Genomic DNA, 20,152 nt, shown 5'->3' with positions numbered 1-20,152 from the left:
TTTCTTAGAATTATTTCATGAAGAAACATAATTTTTCTTGTGAGTCAAAGATTTAGTATTGTCCTGGTGATGGCCACTCTGATTCTGAAGGACACTTGGGAACTCCTGCCAGGAGGAGGGTCCATCCCCCCACAGGGAGGAATGCCTTCCCAAAGACCTGGCATTTTCTCATTTATTCACAGTAGGGAAGCACAGTAATTTGGATTGCAGAAACCGTTTTTTTCTGAAAACACAGGAGTGGGCCAAATGGCAAGGAAACAAAACACTTTGAAAAACTGACCATCTTTCTTTTCCTCGCAGACAGAGTGTGAAGATGTCGAAGAAGGTATTCAAAGAAGGCCATTCTTCTGACAAACGCTCAAAAAAGAAAAAAGAAAAACCAAAAACACTTCTCTATTCTGTTAGGGAGTAAGATCCAGAATTAAAATAATTTAGCTAGGAGCTTTCACAATTCCCCCAAAAGAGAGCAAACAAAACAAAATAAGCCAGCGTGGCTTATTGACTTTGTTTTACGGTTAAAGTTTGTTTGTGATGCCACCAGGGCTTGGGTTAGAGCAGAAATAATCACATGCTTCTCCGCATATCAAAGGAGTGTGAGGGTTGGAAGAGAAGGCCAGTGTTCCTAAAAAGTAAGGCTGAAAACCTTCCTCCCAAATTTTATTCCAAGATTACTCTAGAGTGGCTAATTGAAATAGCTTGAGAAGTTCCTGCCTAAAGCTTGGAACTCTTCTCAGGTGTACTAATCCAGGTAGACTTTTCTGTGAGGCTTGCTGGAATCTCGATAGGAGGGAGAGGAGAGTAAGTGAGAAAGAAAGGGGCTTTGGCTCTGAGGCTTAACCAAGCACTGGAACCAGTTCCTCCAAGTAGAGAAGCCAGCTAGAAGGGTGTGGCATGCTTGGCCTTCTCTGGGTATCCCTGATGTCTGTGAGTCAGGACTCTTCTAGACAGTGCCTAGAGAAAGCAGGCCAGTTAAGAGGGTTCCAGCTCCTAGCTTCCAGTGAGGACCTGCTTGACAATGGCAAGATAACAGATGAGTGGGAAAACAGTGACTTTTGGTGTTAAGAACAGGCAGAAATTAAGCAGAGGTTCTGGGCGCCCATCAAACAGGCTAGGGTTCAGACCCAGCTTCAGAACTAAACTAGAAGCTAGGAATTGAGGGAGATGCTGAACAAGAAAGAAGCTTGCTAGGCACCTGGAGGGCCAGCACTTGCATCTCGTATTGAGAACAGTCCAGCAAACAAACTGTATATATACCTCATCCCCTAGTCAGGCTAGGAGCCCAGTGTCTTCCATAGGCATCAGGGTCCATGGGTGGCATGGGGATGGGCTTGCAAAACCAGCAGACAGTAAATCCTGGATCTCTTCCTCTGAGCTTAACTGGGGAGGTAGGGACTGACATAGTGGTGAGTCACTTGTCCGGGTTTGCCTGGAACGTCTTGGTTTTACCACTGTAAGTTCTGCATCCTGGGAAGCCCCTTAGACCTGGGCAAACTAGAGAGCTTGCCCTCCAAGTCACCATCTGAGTAACAGTCCATTTGTCGTCCTGTATTCTGTAGACAATTTAGCCTTCAGGAATGTGTCATCACACACCAGGACTGACAGAGGGCAGTTCTGATGAATATTTTTCAGGCTTTAACTAGTACTAAAATGAAAGAGTTATGATCTTGACAAAGGCAAAACTGGGCTCCAAGAGAGAATTCAGAAAATGAGATTGAGAGGGAGAGAAGGCTCTGTCTTTCCAGGAGTCCTTGCTCAAAATGCTGCTCATTGGCAAGACACCTGAAAATCTGCCTGAACTACTCTAAGATTGTCATCTCATTCTTTAAGAAATATGCCATTGGGATCTCTAACTCAAGTAAAGCCATATGATGTTCTGGAATATCCTTTCCTCAATATGTGCATAAGTCAAATGAACATCTATTGACCTGTACAATTTTAGGTTAAATTTCTCTTGGTGGAAAGAAACTTAATCAGTTAATCACAAAGCTTGGGAAAGTAACTCAGAGTTCTTGAAACAGTCTGGATTCAACTGCCTATCAAACTGCTTTGATTGTTATTTTATATACTGCTTTGATTGCTATTTTAGTGTAGCAAATCATCTTTCCCTTTTCATAAAACGTAGTCCTGTTTTTAAAAAGTGCAAACATGGAAACTAATGAAAATAATCCATTTTAATATATCCCATTAATAGAACTCAGGCGATTTCCAAAGCTGTATTCAAGTGAAGTATTTTTAAATTAATTCTCAGTTCCAATGGTCCATTTTGAGTTTGGTAGAGCAAGTGCACTGACATTCCATATGACTTCAAGAATATTCTAAATTAAAGCTAAAGTGCTGGCACACGCATTTTTATGTGTCATTTGAAGGATGAGAGTTCTACTAGTAGAAATGGTACTAATCATTCTATAAATTCCAGGAATGAAGATTCACTACTGTTGGGGTTAAGTATTACAGGCGTTTCCAGTGATTTGCTTTCTAATTTCCTTTCCTCTTTTGCAGACTCACACCTTTCTCACTCGTGACAGGGGCACTGACCTGGAGCCGCACTCCGGCATTGTCTGAATCTAAATTCCTTTCTCTGGCACTCTTGCAGTGAATTCCATGCAGAGACATCTCTAATCCCAAGTTTGAGATAATGATCAGGTACAACAGTTAAGAAAATTGATACAGTGATTGGATTAGAATACCATGCCAGGTTCCAACCCCAGGAACCTAGCTTCATTAAGATCAAAATAATTTGTGGCTCTCTTTGTGGAAGAACAAAAATTATGTTTATAAAAATTCCCACTTTGAAGGGAAATTTCAGAAACAGACATTCTCAGAGTTGGAAAGTCCCTCTGTGGCAATATTGGTGTGCATGTGACAGTTCATAAAAATATAGAACGATGGCAGCTATTAACGGTTGGCAGTCTTGCTGATAACTATGGTAATCAACTAGTTTGACACTTACTAATGTGGCTTGACAACTTTTAAAAAAATATTATTTATTTTCTTCAAATCTCATCCTTTAAAATTTTCTATGATGAGTGTTTCATAACTCCAATACCTTATCTGAAGTGAATTTAACCAGCAAGGTACCTCCCTGTTCTTCATTAGCAACATTAAATAACATGCATTCTTGTGAACAGAGGATTTTTTTCCCACACAGGAATTTCACCATCATTGCACATTTTGTATGTTGTTAACACGAGGAAATGGATCTGAGAACAGTGCTCACTGATACTGGTGGAGTAACTAAAAAATAGTAGTTAATCACAATACTCTTTCTGTCCTGTTTTGGAAAGCAAGAGGGAAACGATTCATTCAATGTATTCTGCGTTTAAGGGGCTTTAGGACCATTTAAGAGTAGTTGGAAAGTTCCCTTGGAAATTGGGGTACTGCTTGTCTTGCATGACTCTAGAACCAGCACTTTTAAAGAAGCTTAATAATTAGGTAAGTTCCTCCGTCTCCAATGTTTTATGTACAAATCTGAAATTGCTCTTGTCTCCTCAGTCAAGGAAGCTTAGGAAGGGTCTGCCCACCTTTGAGTCTTCTTTAGTGATTCTCGCATCACAGCAAATGCACTGGAATGGCTTTTCTTGCTTCAGGCTGTTACAAAGATCTTATTTTTTCTTGAATAATCTATAAAGATATGTATGATCCTAATCAATTAATACTTCTTGGTTTTCACCTAATTTGATCTGACAGCAGCAAAACACACTTAGCTACTTGCTCTTTGAAACATCTTCTCTTGGCTTCTGTGTTTGGTTTTCTTCCCATTTCACTGGCTTCTCTATCAGTGTTCTTCCCTGGATACTCCTTGTTCTTTGCCCAAAGTCTGTGTGGAGCCTTACCCTGGGCCTCCAATGGGCTTTCAGTCTTTTATGTATTTTGGAAATGCATCAAAGAGTGGGATCATTTATATTCACGATGGGTCTGAAAGAATCTTTCAAGGATCAAAAAGTCCAAATTTTGGTTCTTCATGTGCCCTAAGCATGTTACCATGGGTTCTGCCTAAAAGTGTGTTCGTACATGACATCATTCAGTGGAACACCCAGACTCATATTTTAATGAACTGTAGATCAGCTATGAACAATGAACCATATGCATACCATTAAAATGAGGACCCTATAGGTTTATTGGGCTGGCATAACATAAAGTGTTGCTAACAAATATTGACATGTTTGATTAGTATCAGAAGCTCTTCGTTAACTAAAGTTGTAAACTACTGTTTTCCATGAGCCTGCTCCACACAAAGATAAGATGGAGTGGGAGAGGAAGCACATTTATGATAAAAGCCTTTAAAATCCTTGGGAAAAAATGAAACCAGAATGCTGCCAGATTTGTAACCTACATACCAGTTGTGCCCAGTAATCATGGCTGTTCAATCAGCGTATCAGTCTGCTATTGATAAATAACACTATATTAATAACTACAAGATCTCAGTGGCAAAAAGTATTAAGTGTTTATTTACCCCATATGTTTGTGAGTTGGCTGGGGGTCTTGCTGATCTCATTTTGGCCAGCTGGAGAAGCTTTGCTAGGACAGTTGTACTCCAAACATCTCTCAGTCTCTTCCCGGGACCAAGAGGCTAGTCTGGGAATATTCATCTCATGGCAACAGCCAAAAGATAGAGAGTAAGCCCAACCATAGAGGCACATTTCAAGCCTCTACAGCATCCACATCTGTGAGTACACCAGTGGCTAAAGCAAGTCACATGGTCAAGCCCAGAGTCAAAGGGCAGAAAGTACACTCTACCCACCACTAAGCCAAAGCAAGTTACATGCCACACCCAACAGGTCACTGTCAACATCACTGGAGCTGGGGTGTGGGGGAAGTAAATATTTCTGAACAATGACCTAGTCAACCATAGTCCAATATCATCTAAAAAACCGAAGTGTGCTGAATCACTAAACTCCGCTCTGACAGTGGAAGCTGTGCTGTTATGAACAGCTGTGTTAGTTAGCTCTGGCTGCAAGAACAAACACTCCCAAACTTCAGCAGTGTTCTGAGACACAGTTAGCACACTGTAGTACACTGAAGACACAGTTATTTCTTGGCCATGTTACACTTAGTGGTCAGCTATAGGTCAGCTGCTTCAGATTTACTCCAAGTTGTAGCTTTTCTCTTTCTGAGATCCATGGTGAAGGAACAGCACTAATTTGGGATTTGAGCGGGAGAGCTGTCAGAAACTCATGATGCCTTTCAAAGCTCCATCTTGGAGCTGGCGCTCTATCACTTCTGTTCCTCTGGCCTGGTCAAATCAGTGGCCAACCTGACCCTGGCGTGGAGAAGTACATGCTGCCTACAGAGGGCTAACACAGATCACACGGTAGTGGGCGGGAATGTACAATCCTCTCCCAGAGAAGGCCGTGGTAATTGGGAATGGTAATAAAAGTTATCACAGATAACACCAATATGATGTGGAAAGGTCCTGTTTCAATTTGCTAAAGTTGCCAAAATGCAATATACTAGAAATGGACTGGCTTTTAACAATGGGGATTTATTAGCTGACGAGTTTATAGTTTTAAGGCCGTGAAAATGTCCGAATCAAGGCACTGACAGTACAACACCTTCTTCCTGAAGAAAGGCTGATGACGACCAGGGGCTCCTCGGTCACATGGGAGGGCACATGGTAGTGTCTGCTGGTTCTTTTCTCCCTGGTTTCATTGCTTTCAGCTTCTGCCTGCTCCATCTGTGGCTTTCTCCCTAAGCATCTGTGTGTTTCTCTCTTTTAGGTCCTGTCTCTCTGTCTTTTATCCTCTTATAAAGGACTGCAGTAACAGGATTTAGACCTACCCTGAATCAGATGGGTCACATCTCAATCTAAGTTAAGATCCTACTCACCAAAAGATCCAACCTCCAATGGGTCCACACCCACAGGAATGGATTAGCTTTAAGAATACTATTTTTTCTGGGGTACATACAGCTTCAAACTACCACAGTCCCTAAGAAACAATCCCAGCTCTCTCCACTACTTACAGTACACCACGTCCACTACTCTTAAAAGCTTGGTCACTCCCAAGTACTTGCCTATTTCTTATTGATTTTGATAAGCACACACATTCAGCTTCTGGGACAATGGCCATATCCTCAGACTCATATTCCTATGCAATACATCATTTACCTATGCACACAGTACTATTGTGTGGCTGTCAGAGGATAGCATAAAGCTTTGTTAGTGACCAGGTATAAGGCAAGAAACAAGATACTACAAGTAACAGGTAAGAAGTACCTGAACTGACCAAAGAAAAATTTCACATTTACTGGAAAATGTAAGAACTTTAACGTTATGAACAAAACGGAGGACATTACCTCGGCAGGAAACAGCTCTCTTCACTGACATGACCCCATGGCCAATGGATGACTGTAGAAACTCTTATAGACATTGTGTTATGTTATAGTTGTGCCTGTGTAGTTAATTATTGTGGCTTTACATAGTTTGGCTTTTATTTTGCTGTAACCTTAAGAAAGTATAGTATGTGCATGTTGTAAGGATGAGAACCATCAGTGCAGGTTTCTAACCTAATCCAACTTCTTCACTGGGTGCCCTGCCTAATGTTTAAAATCTTACTCAGTCTTCGATTCCTTCTATTCTACCTCTTCGGCACTGGGTTTTTATTTTTGGGCTTCCCTTTTCAGAGAATAACAGGTACTCTGCTGGTCTATTCCAAGAGTCCAAACTTCTAATCACCTGCATTTCTACCTTCTGGCTATCCTATCAGCAGAGTCAGACAACCAGGAACTTTGACAAATGGCAGCCTAAGGGCCAGTGTTAAAGAGCCAGAGTTTATGCACCACACAAAGTAAAACAGAGCAGGTCCAGCACCAACAACCCTCAGAACAATTCTCACTGTTGAACGTTTTCATAAAATCCATCTGTGCCAGTTGGAAACTGTTATGTGCCTCAAAAAGCCATGTTTTAATCCTGATCCAATCTTGTAGGGCCACACCTATTGTTTAGGGTGGGAAACTTTGATTGCATTGTTTCCATGGAGATGCAACACACCCAGTTGTGGGTGGATCTTTTGGTTAGATTACTTTCAAGGAGATGTGACATACCCATTGTTGGTGTGGCCTTTTGATTAGAAGGAGATGTGACTCCACCTACTCCAGGTGGGCCTTGATTAGTTTATTAGCGTTCGTTTTTTTTTTTGGTTTTTACATGGGCAGGCACCGGGAATCGAACCCCGGTCCTCTGGCATGGCAGGCAAGCATTCTTGCCTGCTGAGCCACTGTGGCCCGCCCTTATTAGAGTTCTTTAAAGAGGGAAACATTTTGGAGAAACCTCAGATGTAGCAACTTGGAGAACAGTTGCTTCAGAGCTAAGGGAGCCGAAACAGCCGGTAGAGCCAATAGACCTGACAGAGCCAACACGAGACCCAGGCATTTGGCATTTGGAGGTACAGGGCCCAAAAGATGCATCATGTGCCTTCCCAAGAGATGCTAAGCAAACCAGAACTTGGAGAGAGCCAAGGGAAACAAAGAGATGAAACCCAGCCTTGAAAAAGCCAAGGGAGGACCCACATGAGAAACAGATGCTGAAAGCAATGGAGGCCAGGAGCAAGGGACCAGCAGATGCCAGCCAGGTGCTTTCTCAGTTAACAGAGGTGTTCCAGATGGCAACAGCCTCTCCTGAGTGAAGGCAACCTTTTGTGGTGCCATAATTTGGACATTTTCATGGCCTTAGAATTATAAAGTTGCAACTTAATAAATTTCCTTTATAAGAGCCGTTCCATATCTGATACATTGCATTCTGGCAGCTTTAGCAAGCCAAAACATCATTGCTTCTATTTCCTCCCATATTTTCCATTACCTAAAGCCCTGGGGATTAATGTCATCCTAGTTTGTGGTGAATTCATGTGGTCTTCTGCAATAGAGAGCAACAGGTCCTTAAGTCTCTCCCTAAAAGGTGCCAAGACCCTTGGTGTCAGCAGTGGAACCAGTTGGGATTGAAAAGTGGCTACAGCTCTTTCAAAGAGAAAAGAGCTCAGAGTTGCCAAATCTCCTGGGACTGCTTTGGACCCAAGTAGATTCTTTCATCCTAACCTTCACTGCACCCCTACAAGGAGGAGAATTGAAGAGGTCTTCGAGGATGAGCTGATTTATAAGGTAATCAGTTCTTCTAAAAGGGAAGGGTTATAGGAAAGTGGTTCTGTGAAAAGAAAAAGAAGGATGCTGGGCCGTTCAGCCTTAGGGTCTGGGTGTACGTGAGGCTGGACCCAGAAAGCAGGGACGTAAACCAATGTAAATCAAAGAACGTTGTAAGAAATTTTGAGTAGCTACATAAACATAAGTTCTTTATGTCAATAAATAGTCACCATATTTATTGGAGTCATCAAAATATGAATAACCGATATAGGTCATACTTAGAGTTACACAAAAAGTATAATAGGATTCTGATGTTGGAGTACAAGTAAAATGCCTGCCCTACTGACCTGTAGGAGAGAGCTACTGTAAAAGGGGTACCTTGGACATAATTACGTTGTGGGGAAACACAAAGTTTTCTGATATAAAAACTATGGTCTGGCCTATATTATAACTACATTTAGCTATTCTCAAGGTGTCTTAATAATTCTTTCCATTTTTGAAGACAATCCTTTGCTTTTCTGTTTCAACTGCACAACTGAAATGTTAGAGATGTATAGGTTCAGCTTAAAGAACATTTGTTTGAAAAACAAAAGAATCCGTGAATAAGCGGTTCTAAATGCAGGACTGAAACGGAACAAATTGAGCACGGGAAATCTCATCATACTAAAGAGAAAGGAAGTTATCTGAAACAAGAGGCATTTCAGAAGGGCCAGAAATCTGTACAAATATATAGGCTTCTTTTGTCCAAAGATGGGGCAACTTGAGCATCAATAAAGGGAATAAGGACACAATTGCAAAGGATTGATGCATATACAATATGTTTAAATCCATTTGTCCATAATGAGGCTTAAACACATACACACACACACACACACACACACACACACACTTCACTGATCACTTTTGTAGGAAGTAGGGAACCAACTCATTATTTTGAAAATAAAATCAAAAGAATCATGCATGAATCTTGCCTTTGCTGTATGAACCTTATCTCAGAGTAACTAAATGGTCGATGAGAGAAATGAATCTTTATAGAATTATTCCAGGAATAAATGAAGCAGGAATGATAAATAGAGAATATTGTCATTTTGCGACCTCTGATGAATTAATAAATCCAGGCAATGATTCTCAATGGCAGCACACATCACAAAAAAGGAGACAAGGAGACACTACATATCTCTTCTTGAAAAGGCAATAATAAGCCACTTATGGACTAGACTTCCAAAAAATATCAAACTTGAATTCAATTAAGCTCTAGATCTAACCACCACTTTACAGGAAATACAAGGGACAGAGGAACATGTTACAGGATTTTAGAGGATATAATCAACAAGATTTAGACTGTGGAAAACTGTAAAGGAAAAAAGACTAGATTTCTTCACCCTTAAAGTGATGGAAGTGGCACGTCAACTGATCTGATATATGATTTTATCATGATCTTGTTTCAAACGAACAAGCTATAAAAATTACAAAGCAACCAGGAATGGATGCTTGATATGAAAAAAAATGTATTTACTTAGAATAATTATTTTGAGGTTATTTGTATTTTTTATATGCCACTGCTCTTTTCATGTTCTCCCATCACATTAATTCTCACAGCTAGGTCAAATGAGAGATTATTTTAAGAGCCAAAAGATATTGCACATATATTGATGTGTTTATATTTTAGAGGAACAATTTGGAATATCATATCATATGATATAATGTCTGAAATATGTTTCTTACATTATTGGAGGGGAGGCAAGTGGAATACAGAAAAATTAAGACTGGCTATGAGTTAGTAATTGATGAATCTGGTGCACATATAGGAATTCATTAAATTATTCTCCCTACTTCTGAATGTGTTTGAAATGTTCCATAATGTATTTTCAAAAGGGAAAAAATAAAGTGAAAACTTCTTGGAAAAACAAAAGCCAAACTTGACGTTCATAACAAAATGCCAAACAGTGGTTGCTAGGATTCTAGAGTAAATTTCCTAGGGAAACTGTAGTATGACTTCACATCTGTCTTTTAAATGGGGTCCATGTGTCTAACTACTTAAAACTAGGGCTAAAATGGCTCGGTATCCACTGGATCCCCTCGTTCATGGTCTTTTATGAGTACAATCATGTGCAACATCGAACCATTTTCCATCTGTTGAAATAATCTTGTAGAGCTCATGAACTGGAAGCTGGGTCAATGAGTGTATTGGAGTGGGCTAAACTGGACAGTTTTCAGATGTGCAAAAGCTGGTTCTGGAAACCAGACTCTGGTCCCTCAGCAATACTCACAGTGGCACAAAACATGCCTTGCTAATGTGGTGTTTATCTAATAAGACATCACACATAAGTATTTTTGCTATATTCTCATAAACCTTGCTTCAGTTCTTACATAGACCACCTCTCCTGGATACTATTCAATGAACAAGCAAAAATATGCATGTGACTACTGAAATTGAGCAAAAAATCATTATATATTTGCTCCAGCTGTGAGAACTGGTAGCTAAGGTGACAACAGCAAGTGCTGTAGGAAGTGGCATGGTTTTTTAACCCCAAAAAGGAATACGTGGCTGAAATTTGCTCAACCAAGGAATGACTATCTTAGGGAGAGAAAACTATATGTTGGAAGAAGACAGTCTGAAAAAAGGCTATGCTCTATATGATTCCAGAATATGACATTCTGGCAAAGACAAAACTATGGAAGCCTTAAAAAATCAGTGGTTGTCAGGGATTCTGGGGGATGGAGCACAGAGCATTTTTAGGGCAATGAAACTACTCAATCTGATTCTATAATGGTGGATACATGATGTTACATATTTACAAAAACCCACAGACCTATACAATACAGAGGGAGCCCTAATGTACAGTAGAGGTCTTAGTTAATAACGATGTGTCAATACTGATTCATCAATCGTAATAAATGCAATTACGATTACCATGCTAATGCAAGATGTTAACAATAGGGAAAACTGTGCGTGTATGTATATATATTTCAAAAAAGTTCTTGTTTTATCATTACCACATGGGTTTTTTTTTGTTTGTTTGTTTTTACATGGACAGGCTCCAGGAAACAAACCTGGGTCTCTGGCATGCAAACGAGAACTGTACCACTGAGCCACTGTGGCCCGCCCTTACCACATGTTTTATGACCTGTAAACCTCAAGGTATAGCATTAATTCTCTTGCAACAGGACAGCCAGCTGTGACCTTTGTAAACACAGAGGCTGCTGGTTGTGCTTAATATAAAAATGAAGGAAGAATGTAGAAATCCAAAATATCCAAACAAGTTCCAGGGTGGGGGACAGGGGAAGATGAAAACAAAACCAAGAAAATCTGTTTCCGATAGGAAAAAAACCCTGAATATTATGAAGAAAACAATGTTACCAGATTAATATATCCTTCAAGGATTCAATCAAAATTCATAACTTCCAAAAATCTTCTCTAATGTAATAAATCTTCTGCTACTTTGCATTCACTATTCCCTTAGTCTTCACAGCGAAAGCACTGGCATATATTTGTTTATATGCTATTCTCTAAAAATTCAGGGCTTAAAAAAAATACATGCATTATATCTTCCACCATATAGCAAATCTCCCAAAGGACAAGGACTAAGTTTTTAATCCCCTCCTCCCCACCTAACTCATTTTGTGTGATGGCACAGAAGCACCCAAAAAAGCCTTTGTGGGAGGGGGTGGGGAGGAAGGAGGGAGGGAAGCCAGCATATGGAAGTCTAAAGGCTGAAATATTATGTTAGAGCTCCAGCTCTGGTTTGAATAAATAATATTTCCAAGGTTAAATTTAACGACAAATCTTTAGACTAAATTGTATGTCAACAAAAGATTTAATCCATAATTTGTGCAATCAAGAGATGCAGCATTCAATAGTACAGGGCCTACATTAAGTAAAGTGTAATAATTCAAGTAACTTGGTACAACTATGAGAATAGAGACTGAAATGATCAATTATGATGTTATAACAACTTCGCAATCATTCCTCCTTCAAGTACATCGATGATCCTTCCCAAGATACATTTTTTAAGTCAAACTAAAAACAATCATTCAGATCTTTGATACTAGGCACATAATTTTTTTTAAGTCTTTGATTTTTATTATTCAAAAAAGCTTCACATTTTTTATTTAGCTTTTTGACTCTGTGCTTGTGCCTTTAACACTTGCACAACGATTTTCTGCTCCTCAATCAGGAACGCACGCTTGATCCTGTCACGGACACATTTAGCACACGTGGAACCACCATAGGCTCTGCTGACGTGCTTTTTGGTCTTAGATAACCGCATAAGAACCTTAGGTCTCACAGCACGAACACCCCGAAGTCGGCCTGGGCACACCCCACATGCAGATTTTGGTGCTTTCCCAACTTTTTTGGTATAAAGGTAAACAATTCTAGTCCCAGGGGTCCGGGACAGCCTAGTTTTATTAGAAGCAGTATTGTAGGACAGCCTACCACGGTACGTCAAACGCTGGACCATTTTGAATGCCTAAACTCAGGGTACCGTCCCCGGAAGAGTAGGCACATAATTTTAAGAAGCAAAATTAAGTACATAAGTGCCAAAGAAATTGATTCGCCCACTTCACCAATACTTATTAATTGTATTAAAAAAGATTACCTCCGAGTAATGTGGTGAGAGATATTTCCCATTGCATTTAGCAACGTTCCTCAAAATGCTTAAAGCTTTATCCCCTTTCTTCCGAGTAATCAGCCAACGGGGAGACTCAGGCACCACCCTGAGGAGAAGGGAGACATTCTTGAGTTACATCTCGAATTTCCAAATCTTAAAAGTTTATGAGTCGAGTTTTTGTGTCAAAATGGATCTTGCAATTAGATACACGATTAGAAGACTCTGAGAGCAGCTAATCGGCTGAGAAGTTTTTATTAGTAGATTATTTCTCTAGTTTATGATGGAAGGAAGATAAACATGACAACTGGATCATTGCTCATAAAAACATTCAATGACGTGGCTCTTAGCAGACCAGGTTAGTCTAGATCATGGTGTACTTGAGTGCAACTATGAAAAGAATTGAGGTTTAAGGTGTACTTAGGAAAAGATTAAGAACCTGATTTGGGTAAACTGATTTTCCCATATATTGAAAATAAATTACAGTAATGATTAAAATAAGTTCACTTTAATACGAATCAAATGCATACATCTATAGCTTTTTGATAAATCAATTTTCTGAAGGCCCTTATTGTTTTCTTAGAGTAATATTCATTTGCTTAATAGAACATAGAGAAAAGAGGGGCAAACAGATTAACTGCATTTAATTATTAATTTGAAATACTGGCAGACAGTTTGTTGCCCTATAGTGTTCATGAAGACACAGCAAAATAATAAAACATAAGGCAGTACTCTACTTAGAATATGTTTTTTGCTTGTTTGTTTTTTAGTTCATGGTCTGGGAATCGAACCCGGGTCTCCCACATGGGAGGCGAGCATTCTGCCACTGAACCACCCGTGCACCCTAGAACTATATGGTTTCACACTGGTTTGGAAGCACAGATTCTACCTATCTGTGGAGGATATGGATATAACAATGACCAAAACCACCTTACCAGTAATAAAGGAGGAAGAGAAAGTTGGGCAGTGTGATGGCTAACTGGATCCCTTGCCAGTTAGGGATAAAGTAGGCAATCCCTGGGAGAATGATGATTCCAAGGGTGAAGAACATTTGGACCACGATCCCCACAATCCTTCTTTGTTTTGACCCTACGATTTCCGTCACTGAAGACAGAGAGAAACCCAAGAGGTTAGGAAGCTCAAGGTCAGTTCGAAACAGACACATATTACACTTGTTACCTACAGTCAGCCCTGCTGGGATATTATCGATCTCTTAAAGATGCCAAGGTCCCCATGCTTACCGAAATGAAGGAGATATGCTCTCCAGGTAACCTCTATGCTTTTCTTTTACACTCTCCTCTGCCTATTGTCAAGCGTTTATCATAATCCCTTGCATGCCCAGCCCAACACTCTTCTGGGCACAGTAGGGGAGTACAAAAAAGATATCACATTGCTTTTGGGGAAGGTTAAATGATATTTTTTGAAAGATATTTACAATTATCAAAACATAAATACAGTAAACTGGCTAACTTTTATGATACTATCTTTAAAGATCATATGTTATAGTCCCTTTAGGAGATTCACTATGAACATTAAACTTCGAATAATTTTCTTTTCATCATAAAAAGACAGTTTCTATTAAATAAGTTTCTCCATTGTGTAGGGCTTTTCACTTATGGGACATGTTTTATTTTTTTTTCTAAAAATCATGTGGGCCATTTCACTGCTGGCTTCCTTGCCTCGGCAGGCTCTTTCCAGTAGGTGGTTTCTTCCATTCTCACCATCTGGGGTTATGCCGCCACACTGTTGCCCTGAAATCAAAACTTTGGGAACTCCTTGAAAATGCTCTACCATCCAAAATTATCCCTTCTGCTTCAGCTAGTGGCAGCCAATCCCTCTTAGCATTCTCTCTCCTTCCTTCACCCATAAATGGTTCTTCAAAGGGTCTTCAGGACACTAAAGTAATGGGACAGAGTGGAAATCCACAGTGGAATGATTCTCGCTTCCCTGGTCACAAATCCACCATGACTCTCAAAGTAGGTGGCTGGTCATAGACTCTTCTAGATGAGCCAAAAGTAGTGTCTGGGCCTTTACCAAGTAAAATGAGTAAAGGGCACATGAAGCTTTTTTTTCCCTTCACATCCAGAAGGTCAAACTTCAAAGTTATGTGAGAAAGTGAAGTTTCACAAATTAACTTCTCATTTGTAGGCTTTATCTCCCATGTGGTAAGAAGTTCTCCATTAGTATGGAAGGAAAAGAGTTAAACAAATAATATTTTTAGTACATGGGAAAGTCATTTCAAACTCTATTACAGAAATACACCAAAAAAATGCTTAAACATTGTTTCAAGGAGCTACTGAAAGTTTTATAAGAATTCATTTCTAGCAAAGCAAAACGCGAAACCACAGGAAAACAGCATGGCAGTGCTGCAAAGTGGTCTCAGCCCATTCGTGACTTTATGATATTCCTTAGTGGTTTCCCAAAGGATGGCAGCCTTTCAGTCTCTGAAGTAAATAGGGCCCTGCACCTGCTCCTGCCCATCTGCCCAAAGAATTACTGTAGCCGCAGTCAAACCTCACGGAATTTCATTATTAAAGGACACGTGCCTACGATAGTCTAGATGGGCACATCTCACCATCTAACACTGGTTCTCAAACAAAGAAGAACGTGTAGCAATTTCTTACCGATCACATAGCAAGTCATCCAAGTCCCCTTTCCAAACACACCTTGCAGGAAGCGGAAAATCACAAACACTGGGAAGTTTGGTGCAAATGCCACCACAATACCAGTGACACCAACACCGAGACAGGATATTAAGTAAATGACTATTCTGCCATACCTTTTTGAGAAAAAAGAGAAAAAGAGGGATCACTTCAAACCTTTTCTTCAATATAATGAAAAACACCATCATTTTAAGTGTTGCTAAAAAAAATTTTAAATACCGAAATTTTGTCCTTTACAGACTCATCATTATGATGTGAAGATTGTTGAAAACTTTGTTTTGTTTTATAGCAGGACAAGGGCAAATAAAACATGGGCCCTGAGATAATGTTACAGGTTTTGCGCATGCTCTGATTGCAGTTTCCAAAGAGATGACCCTCTCTGTGACAACTTTTTTGTAAACAATCTCCCTGGCACAGAGGTGACATTTTCTAGCATTTTTAGTGGGTGGAATCATAAGGAGAAAGAGATGGAAAGAAGCAGCAATGTTGTGTCCCAGCCAGAAGGAAGGGGCTTGAATCTTGGCTCAACCACTTACCAGTCATGCAACCTTGGGCAAACTTCTTAAGTTCTCCAAGACTCAGGTTTTTGTTTGTTTTTGTGTGTTCTTTCATCCTTTCCCACAGTAAGGATGTAGAAAGGATCAAATGAGATGCTAATGTGAAAGCTCTTTATAAACTTTAAAGTTCAAAACTAATGTGAGTTATTCTAAGTGTGCATATTTTTATTTTCACCATTTACATAAACATTACTAAATAGCTTAGGGAAAGAGAACAGAGTATGTGCTCAATATTCTGAGAGTCTAATGTTAATTGATTCAGGAGCGTTGTGTCAAATGATTGGCTGGTGAAGGTTTGTCATTAATGACGATTAAGAAATTTGATTTTATGACACTTTTCCATGGAAATTTCCACAAAATTCACACATAAAGTATCTTGCTTTAATCAGTGCAATGGAGACAGAAGCGGCCTCAGTTTTACTAGATTTTAAAATTCATTGTTTGCCCTTCCTACACTGTCCTCTCACATAGAGATATGGCTTATTAAATTATTCCTTGTCCTTTAAATCCTAGAGGTGGAAGATAAATCACAGATATGCAGAAGGAGCTGAAAGATGATAACTCTGACACAAGGCAGAATTATTCATGGATCAGCCTTCTCCCAGATCTAGCTCATCATCACCAAAGCATCATATATGATCTATAAAAAGAGGGTATCAAAAAAATTCAACAAATGGTGCTGCGATAATGGGATGCTCACATGGAAAAGAATGAAATGTGACCCCCACCACATAGCATACATAAATAAAACCAACAGGTGATCACATAAGTGCTAGATACAGGCAGGGAAATTTCCCTTCCTTTAGCCAAGTTGATTCAGTTTGGAGATATATTTATTGATCATGAAAGAGAAAAGGTAAAGGAGAAGCAAAACCTAATTTTTAGACTAGGAAAGAGTGAAAACAAAATTAAATGAATAGGTATTTAAAATACATAACCGAATCCCAAGTCATTTCTAGTCAGGAAGGAAGATGCCATGCGAGGGACATTAAGAAAGAAAATATGAAGTCCGAAAGGCCTAGAAGAAGAAAAAAGCAGGAGAAGATAAAGATAAATGAGAAAAGAGTGGAGAAAAGGGCTTCAGACACAAAAAGATAAAGGAGAAACTCATATGCAAAAGGGGGGTTTGTAGGAGGGCAAGGGAAAAATGAGAGAGAAAGAGACTAGAATGGGAGAAGAAACAGGAAGGTTCTATTCATTCTGAAGAACTGGTCTGGCTAAACTCAGCTCTTGAGTTGGCTGCAGGATTGGGGCATTTAGTGCCTCAAATTAGCTGATTACTTGCTATTCATAGTTCTCTAAGAGGTACCCTTAGCATTTCCCACTGACCCCAGTGATCCAACCAGGGCTGGGCTAAAGTGACCAGACATAGAGTGAACAAGCTGTGGCCAAAGACCACCGACCCTATCCAAAGGGGTTCTGAAATAATTAACTAAATCACTGAATGTATTGTCACATTTAGAACTGAAATAAAAGAATAGAGTTAAGCATGAAGACAACATTAATAATATCCAATTATTGCTATTTAATTAGAAAGCAGACTATGTTGAATATACACACTCACCACGTCTGCCATTACCTGATTATACTTATGAACATTAAAGATACATCTTCTCTGATGCTTTTTTGGGAAACCTTTCTTTTCTCAGAGTTTAACTCTGTAGAATAAAACACAAGGTTTTCTTTTTTCTTTTTTCTAATTGAGACAACTTTGCAACGGATAAACCTCAAGTCTGTGGCCTTATGACTAAATTCTTCAAACCATAACCAGGAAGTTGTTACAGAAGCACATCCAATCAACTCTGCAGTAATCTGTCACAATCATCTTTCAACCCACCCATATTAGCACAGCCTTATAAGTCTCTGTTTTTACTTAGAAGTCTTCAGAACCTTTGAGAATAGAACCATCCATTTGTACAGTTACAGGGATAAGAAGATGAAGTTATTGGAGAAGTAAAAAAAATCAATCAACCCAAACAAGTGTGACAGTCATAAATAGTGGAAGTAATTTTTCTCCCAAATTTAGAAAAAATAGTCTTATATTAGCACGAACCACTTCCTCTCCATTGCACATGCTGTGCTACAGTGATACGAACGTGCCGAGACAGCATACAGACCTGTCAGCTGCATAGCCCAAAGTGAACGCTCCTGCCAGGAAGCCCAGGTTGAGGATGGCTTGAGTGAAGTCCAGCATCCAAGCATTAACACACACAAGGTTAAACTGGAAAGAAAAGAGAACACACAGGAGACACTCTGAAAGTTTTATCCTACGGACACCTTATCTTTTGTACAGAAAAATGATCTCTAAGCATTTTTGTTGAGATATTCCTTGAAGGAATTTTGAAAATGTAGCTTCTCACATTTCCAATTTTTACACTGACACATAAATGTTTTCATTGTAAATTTACATAACTGCAAAGGATGTAATTTCCAGCATATTATAAATATGATGCATGATTCGTTTAAGTGCATCTAGTAGACCCTAAATAGTGATTTGAGTCCCTCTATTATCCATTAAAAACAAGTTCTTCAGCAGACTGAAATTTTACATTAATCTTTTTCTTTGAACTCTTATTTTAATTCCCACATACTTTTATCCTAACATATTTTAATGATTACCTTACCATACTTTTGTGTGTAATAAATTGTCTTCAAACTGACATTTAATTTTTCAACAGTTTCCTGTGACCCTAAGTCTCTAAATATTAGAATTTTTGTTTGATTGGGTTATAATGAGTTACTTTTAGGACAATTGATGAAAATGTAAGATATAATGAGTTTGGATAAATTATTACACAGGAGTAAAATTTTGTTGGAAAATTCCATTTAAAGAAGAATGTAAGAGAGGCTGAGTTTTTTTCTCAGTTAGTTCTTGTAATCTGTGGATGAATATTAATTACTGAAATGAGCTTGGTTTAACAAGAGTTCTATTCCTGTTTTTCATTTTTACAAATTTATATGCCAAGAAATCTTGTCTGGATAAGTAAATTAATGGGAATGGAAAGAGTTTTGTTATAGCGTTGTTACCCAATTCTTTGACCTTTTTCCAAGTTATAAGCCAAGAATTACAGCGTGATCTATCATCAAAAATTATTTTAAATTTTCTGTTAGCTGACACATCATTCAAGTCCCCTTACAATTTTGCTGTAAGGAAAGAACTGGAATTTCCCAGACTTTCAAAGAAGAAAAGAAAAAAATTAAAAAAAAAAAAGTTGAATCAACAAGTTATTTACTTTCTTTCTTAATACCAAAATCAGGATTTTAAATCACCCCACTTTGGTGCACCACAGGCTTTTAACCCCAAGCCAATGCACCATAGAGAGATGGGAGAGAGATATGATTCCTTCTATAAATTGAGAGAAGGGCAGTTTATAGGAAGGGTCCTATATTCTCATCATAAGCATATCATTTCCCAGCCTGGGGAAAGAGGGCATATGGAAGATGAAAATCTGAAAACTGACTCCTTTAAAAGTATCCAATTTCCTTGGTTGATTCCCAGGTTTCGGCACCAAAAATAAATAAATAAATAAAATATCCAAGTTCTTGAACCCCTTGGGTAGCTTTTGTATACTTCCATTGGAATGCTATTGAAGTTTGAAGACCACTGCTTTAGACTGTAGCATGAAGAGAAAAGTATGGTTGCTGGAATAGCAATTGTGAGTCATTTCACAAATAAATATTCATAGGCAAGTTGTCACATTCATTCATATAAACCCAACTTCTTGTCCTGTGCCCACAGTTAATGATCTGTCAGTTAGCAGAGCTTAAAAAAATGGGTATAGTGGTAGCTGGTCCATTTCGCAGAGTTGATGAGAAGATTAGTTGAGGTTCAAGAAGTAAAAAGCTTTATATCTATGCAAAGTATTAGCAACTGGTAATGTGGTAATGTTTTATTACTAATTTTGGTACTGCTTTCTCAAGATACAACAGTTTTACCTTATGTAAACTTGGAGATGATTATTCATCTAAAATAATTTCCCACTAGAATGAAACATACTAGAGAGCACAACTAAAATGAAACCACATAAAATGTCAGAAAGCAGACAATTTAGCTATCTGAGAAAATTCAACATTTTGCTTTTGAAAATTATCAACTAGTGTCAAATATAAATTCCCAGATTGTAGAATTTACTTCATCCAGCTGTACTTCGAAGAGTTTAGTTAGCTAGTAGAAGGCTACAATGCAAGCCTTTCACAGATGACACAGCAAGGCATAGCAAAAAAAAAAAAAAAAAAAAGCTATTCTTTTAGT

The 20,152-nt window shown here is 38.8% G+C and overlaps 1 protein-coding gene and 1 pseudogene across 1 annotated transcript in view; both read right to left on the bottom strand.

Moving 5' to 3' along the window:
- SLC22A3 (solute carrier family 22 member 3) overlaps positions 1 to 20,152 on the bottom strand; it is a 113,273-nt gene that overhangs the window by 34,437 nt on the left and 58,684 nt on the right. Inside the window, exons 2-5 of the mRNA XM_077120776.1 lie at positions 18,018 to 18,121; positions 15,305 to 15,459; positions 13,616 to 13,784; positions 12,672 to 12,789 (exon numbers count right to left, since the gene is read on the bottom strand). Of these exons, the coding sequence (XP_076976891.1) occupies positions 12,672 to 12,789; positions 13,616 to 13,784; positions 15,305 to 15,459; positions 18,018 to 18,121 (546 nt within the window). The remainder of the gene's footprint in view (positions 1 to 12,671; positions 12,790 to 13,615; positions 13,785 to 15,304; positions 15,460 to 18,017; positions 18,122 to 20,152) is intronic.
- Positions 11,905 to 12,633, bottom strand: LOC143650230 (large ribosomal subunit protein eL34 pseudogene; annotated as a pseudogene).

This window comes from Tamandua tetradactyla, chromosome 11, assembly GCF_023851605.1.
Source record: "Tamandua tetradactyla isolate mTamTet1 chromosome 11, mTamTet1.pri, whole genome shotgun sequence".
Classification (NCBI taxonomy): Eukaryota; Metazoa; Chordata; class Mammalia; order Pilosa; family Myrmecophagidae; genus Tamandua; species Tamandua tetradactyla.
Note: the sequence above shows the minus strand (reverse complement) of the source record. Positions and strands in the feature narration are given on the sequence as shown.